At 31.0% G+C, this 6,476-nt stretch overlaps 1 protein-coding gene across 1 annotated transcript; it reads left to right on the top strand.

Moving 5' to 3' along the window:
• The first annotated feature begins 4,394 nt into the window (after positions 1 to 4,394).
• On the top strand, positions 4,395 to 5,012 carry LOC111880500 (protein ALP1-like). The gene has a single exon (XM_023876926.1). The coding sequence runs from the start codon at positions 4,395 to 4,397 to the stop codon at positions 5,010 to 5,012; it is 618 nt and encodes a 205-aa protein (XP_023732694.1).
• Positions 5,013 to 6,476: the final 1,464 nt, after the last annotated feature.

The following is a 6,476-nucleotide window of genomic DNA, read 5'->3' as shown; positions in this document are numbered from 1 at the left end:
TATTATAAGTTCTAATATATTAATATATAATCATATTATTTAATTAGTATTGATCAAGAATTAATTTATAATTAATTAAGTGATCAAAAGGAACTAATTAAATATGGACTCTTAGATATATATGTGTGATGGGCCAAGTTCATTTAGTTTAGGCTAAGCTTTCATGGATAGTACATGGAGTGTTTAACCCGTGGATCATATGAAATGAAGGGTCATGGGTTTAACCCTAATCTCCACACTATATAAAGATGTCCTTGGTTGGTGAAATGGGCACTAGAGTGGGTACACAAAAAGGACAAGGCCAATTTCACTAGAGAGAACAAAAGTATCCTTATTCTCAAGGTTATTCCAAGTGTTCATGGTGTTGTGTGAACCATTTGAGGTGTCAAACTTGGGGCATTAGGCACTCAAGCTTCATGAAGACAAGTTACATAAAAAATGTATGTATTTTTATCTATTTTATTACCCAAGTATCAAAGATTGTATGCTAGATAGGGTAATACCTTGGCATATTCATATTTGCATGTATAATAGAGAAAACATAGATCCAAGGTATTTAGGGTTGCATGTACACTTAGGAGTGTTATAATGCTCAAAACCCTACACCCCTAACCCCTAAACCTAAACCCTAAACCCTAACCCCTAAAACCCTAAACCCTAAACCTAACCCTAAACCCTAAACCCTAAACCAAAGCCTAATCTCCATGGAACACTTTCTCTCTTTAGAATTTTTCTTTAAGATCTTCACTTGCAGATTCAAAGTTCTTGTTCTTTATTGGTTTTTTTGTGCTTAAAATTTATCAAATCTATAGTCATTTGGTGTTTAATTTATGGGGCAACATTGTAGGGTTTCCAGACCATCCAAAAAGCATGGAAAATACTCAAATGGTTATGGTGGTCAACGTGTTCTTGATGCTTTCCATTTTGAAGATAGTCCTTGCAAGGAAGATAATGTGCTTGGTGTTCTTAACGTTCATGGAGGTCCTGAGGTTGTAAAGAGCTCTGTTGATTCCTCTGGTTCTTATAATAGCAACCATAGCAACAAAGCATTCTTCGTCTCTAATTCTCCTATCCACTCTACAGAATCAGTTGAAGACAAATTTGAGAATGAAAAAGATAAAGCTAAATCTGCTTATATTCAAGGTGTTGTTGCTTGCGATATTCCAGAAGGTGTTCTTGAATCAAATTCCCATGATGAGGCTCATTCATATTCTCTGTCTTCTTCTCAACCTGCCATGAGTTATCTTCTCGAGAATTCGACTGGAAAAAAGAATGTAGGCTTTGAGAAGGCCTCCGAATCTAATGTTGGAGATAAACAAGAAGCTTCATCTTTTGTGTCTCGCCATTCGTTTCCATCCTTGGCTGCCGCCTCGGCACCCGCATCTACTAAGGCTTTGTTTCTACCACCTGCTACTTTGTCGTCAGATATTTTGGCTACTCCGAATGTTGGTGGCGTTGCCCCGCCATCCTTTCTTCCGGCTGCTACTTTCGTCGCCCCTCTTGGTTATTGGATGCAGCAAAAATAGATATGTCCAAAAACAATTTCGATGGTCTTCCCCATGCTCTTTCTGGAAACGATCCTTTTGTTGTAAAAGATTGGGTGCCTGCATCAGTTTTGTCTTGTATAGGGACAGAAGAAAAAGCATTTAATGATGGAAGTCAACCCTTCCTTGAAATCACTAACGTGGAGAGATATAAGTCTAAATCGAGTATGAGTGAGGAATTGGTTTCGACATCTATCTGTTTTCCTCCTAAGAACATTAATTATCCTTCTATTGTGGGGTCCAAGGCTTTAAATGAATGCTTGGCTTATTCCTAAAACTAGGCGAATCCCCGCGCGTTGCGCGGGAATAAAATTATATAGTTAAAATAATAACTTTTACCAAATTATTATTTAATATTTTTACTTTGAAACAAAGTGTTAGTATTAAAACAAACATATAGTTAACATATTAGTTTTATTAAACATTATAGTTTAACTTTTAGGTCATTTTGATATATACAATTATTTGATAATTTTATAAACCGTTTAAAATTATGTAAATTATATATCAAATGAATGATAATATAATAGGTAACAAAACGTATGAACAAAAATATGAACTACAACTTTTAGTAATATAAAATTAGAAAAACATCTATTATAACATTTGTATTAAAAAAAGATATATAAACAACGAATAATAAAAAAATATGAAAAATAAACACTATAAGTTTTAATAACATAAAAACACTAAAACATATATTATAACATTTATATTAACTCTTCATATTTAAATCATAAATCTTTTCAAATATAATAGTGTTTTTAATGAGCAAAACTTTACAACCTTATAAAAGAAAAGAAAATAAAAAGTTATTAGTGATTACTAATTAATAATCATAAGTTAAAAACTCTTGAGTTTTAACTAATAAATATACATAAATTAGAAAACTATTGAGTTGTAGTGTGAGTTTCAAATGAATACGGTACTTATAAATGTATATTTATTATTATAAATTTATAACATACATAGGTGCATATACATGTTAAAAAAATCATATATATATATATATATATATATATATATATATATATATATATATATATATATATATATATATATACACACTAGCCGTAGACCCGCGCAAAGCAGCGGCGAAAAATAGTTTCGCATTCGGCAATAAGTTCTATACGGAAACCTGTAAGATTTCAAGTAACACAAAACATATGCATATTGTTATCGATCGGTTTTACGGCAACAAATAAATGTAACCCTCGCAATACAAAAGAAAATAAATATTTTAGTGTGTAGTGTACGTTTATAGTCCTTCATTTTAGAAATTAGGACACATCCATACGAAGTGACTTGCTTATATCTTTATTGGTATTGATAAAGTTAATAAAAGAGAGAATCAAAGTTAATCTTAACAACCAGGTTTGCTTGATACAGATAAGTCTAAACGGATATATCCTACTATCCACTTTACCATCTAAAGTTTTAAACCGAAAATAATAAAATTAATACAACCATATTTCATGGAACATGAATAACAAATGGAATACTAATTTTCTAATTAGTCATAAATCATACATAGATATTTTTTCTTAATATTAAACAAAGTATTTGATTTTACAACTGAGTGGTCAATTTCGATTAGAGGGCATAAATAATAAATAAAGTTTAAAAAAATTACAAATAAAAGGGCCTATATAATGGATTATTTGTTTTATTTTAATTGGATAAGAGATTGGGTCAAATTTTTGGAAGAGATAAGATTTCAAAGGTAATCAGATTAAAATTTAATATTATTTTATTCATAATTAGTTGTACTTTACGCTTAGAGAGTTGAACGTCTTAATAAAATAATATTATTTTATTGGATCTATTTATAGAAATAGCAGGATTTCTTTTATAAGTTAGTAAAGATATATATATATATATATATATATATATATATATATATATATATATATATATATATATATATATATTCGTAAATGTCATATGTAATTCTTATGGTAGTAATATTGATAAATTACTTTCATATGAAGAACATATCATGATAAGTCTATCATAATTACATATCAAATGTTCAAAATTATTTTGTCTTTTAAATATATTGTGTAGGATAACCCAACAAAAAAATAATATAAAATAAACATAATCAAAATAGAAAAACTACAATCAAATAAATAAGAGCATTAGGTGGTTGAATATATAAATAAAGATGTTACATAAACATACATTTAAATCAAAAGAAAAAACTAACATTCGTCAACTTTGCTCAAACAAAAAAACCTATATCCATTTTATGAATCTTTTTTCTTCATTTAACACCATTCAACCATAGAAGCTTGATGACAATTCTTCACTAACCTGCATTCAAAATATTTTTCTTGAAAAAGAAGAATCAGAAAGATATTCCTAGCAAAACATTGATCTTTGGAGAGTCACATTCAAGATTGAGTAATACACACAAATCACATATAAAGATTAAATGAGAAATTGAATATAAAGAAAGAATAGAAAAGTTTCATTTGTTTTGGTTGAAAGAAAAAATCATATTACAATTACCATCGATATGACATAACTCATTTCTTCAAATCATCATATTTAGATCGTGAATGCTTCAACTATATGAAAACTTTTGAATCACAATATCTTCAAATCCTTTTACATGTAAGATTTTATATAATACAAAAGATTTGCCTTTTATAGTAAACTTTTCACTAAATGCTAATTAAACATAATATAAGTTATAAAACTTTTGAGTGTTAAATGATAATTAAGAAAACTTTTGGGCATGGGAAAATTGCCCTGCCTCACACCATGGTCAATTTACCAGAGGTGATCATGGACATCTAACGATCATACTTGAAGCGGTGCCATCACAGGATCAGTGGATTTGACATGCTTTTTTTTTGTTCTCCTGGATCCCTCAACGACATTAACGTTCTTAATCGTTCACCTATATTTAACAATATATACGACGGATCTGTACTAGATTCTTCTTTCCAATTGCGTGGAACACCATATAAATATGTTTATCATCTAGTTGATGAGATTTATCCTGAGTATGCAGTTTTTGTTAAATCGTTTACGTGTCCGAAGGATGCTCGTCAGAAAAAATTCAAGAAAGCTCAAGAAAGAGCTACGAACGATGTCGAGTCGGCTTTTGGAGCTCTCAAGAAACGTTGGTTTATATTGAAAAAACCAGTAATTTTTTTCAGCGAGGAAAAAATGCATGAAGTCATGTATGCATGTGTAATACTATATAATATGATTATCGAAAATGAAGGAAGAGCGATATGTGAGTATGATGAAGAGAAAACCATTCCCGCGACACAAGGAATAGAAATTAGGGGCGACGAGTACATTGAAAAGAGAGCAGAGGTTCGTTGCAATGAAACATTTCATAATCTTCGTATGAATTTGGTGGAACACATTTACAGGATGCAACACATTGACCTCAATTTGGATCCGGAGAAGGACCCGAAAGACGAGTTCTCGGAGGACAACTTCATGTAGTGCGTTTATTTTAAATCGTTTAATGTGTGTTTTTTTTTTAGTTTGTGGGTTTAAAATTTCCAGTGTTTTTTTTTTTTTTTTTTTTTTTAAGTTTGTAGGATTTCTATTTGGGCAATGGAATGTAATTTTATTTTTATTTTGAAGTAATGAAATGAATGGTTTTTATTAATATTATAGTTTTTATTTAATTAACAAAAAAAACTCAAAGTGTGGCACAACTCCTTGGGTGTGGTATGAGACCATATTTTTACAGTAATGGGTACCGATGTGTCACTACGGCTTCATGAGAAAGCACGGCACCACTTTTTTCAGCTTTAAGCCCAGATGATCTTTCTTAAGGGCCCAATAGCCCACGTTTTGTTCAAAAGTCTATTTTGCCGAAATTGTTGTTGGCGGCTCGCTTAAGGATGGCCCGCCTCGTCTCCTCCTAAGCCTCCTGTCAAAGATGTTTCTACTGGTTTTAATATTATCAGCGATGATGTCATTTTTTCTAGACCTATTACTCTTGATCACATTTATAATATTGAAAACTAGGATGATGACCATATTCTTATTCCTTCGGCTATCATGCAAAAAGGAAGTGCTCCCTTTAATCGAACATTATATTGATAATTTATTAGTAATAGACTTGCATTTCCGTTTGTTAAAGATCGTACTCAAGAATTATGGAACGAACATGGGCTTTGTGATATTTTTATCAATGACAACGATGTGTTATTTTTTAAATTTGACAATGATGAGGGTATAAACTATTTTCTTCAAAAATGAATTTAGAAGATCAAAGGCATCCCACTTTTTTGCCGTAAATGGCATTCGGACGTTTTCATTGCAAAACTAACTCATGATCGGGTTCCCATTTGGGTTAATATTTTTGGCATTCCTCTCCAGCTTTTTAATAAAGATGGTCTTATTCTAATTGCAAGCAAACTTGGAAAGCCTTTGGGGGTTGATTCTCACATTACAACCATGTGTGAGCGGGCTACGGGTAGGCGTGACAATGAAGCGGGTTTTGACCATGATCCGATCCAAACCCTTAACAATTATATGGGTTTGGAGCATAGTTTCTGATCCGTTTACCCATTAACGACCTGCACTCGCTAACCCTTTTATTAAAAGGGTCGGGTATGGATCATCATCGATCTGCTTCATTTATAACCTATCCTGTATAATTTTAGAATTATACATTTATATTTTATACTGCCTAAAGTTTACTTTAAATTCCAATTGAAAATCCAAAGAGAAAATACTAAAGACTAAACTATTTTTACATAGGACTAGATGACTTCTAGACTTCCGCTCCCAAGAATCATGATGTCATTTCATTTATATCTTCTCAAATAATCACCAATTTCATTTATAAATCAATAAAGTCATTTATCAACCGGAAGAAAGTTAGCAATTGCTACTATTAATGCAATTGACGGTAAAAAAAACAATCGAAAATTACTACAATAATGATTTTAA

This window comes from Lactuca sativa, chromosome 5 (assembly GCF_002870075.4).
Source record: "Lactuca sativa cultivar Salinas chromosome 5, Lsat_Salinas_v11, whole genome shotgun sequence".
Taxonomy (NCBI): Eukaryota; Viridiplantae; Streptophyta; class Magnoliopsida; order Asterales; family Asteraceae; genus Lactuca; species Lactuca sativa.
This window is presented reverse-complemented; position numbering and strand designations above follow the sequence as displayed.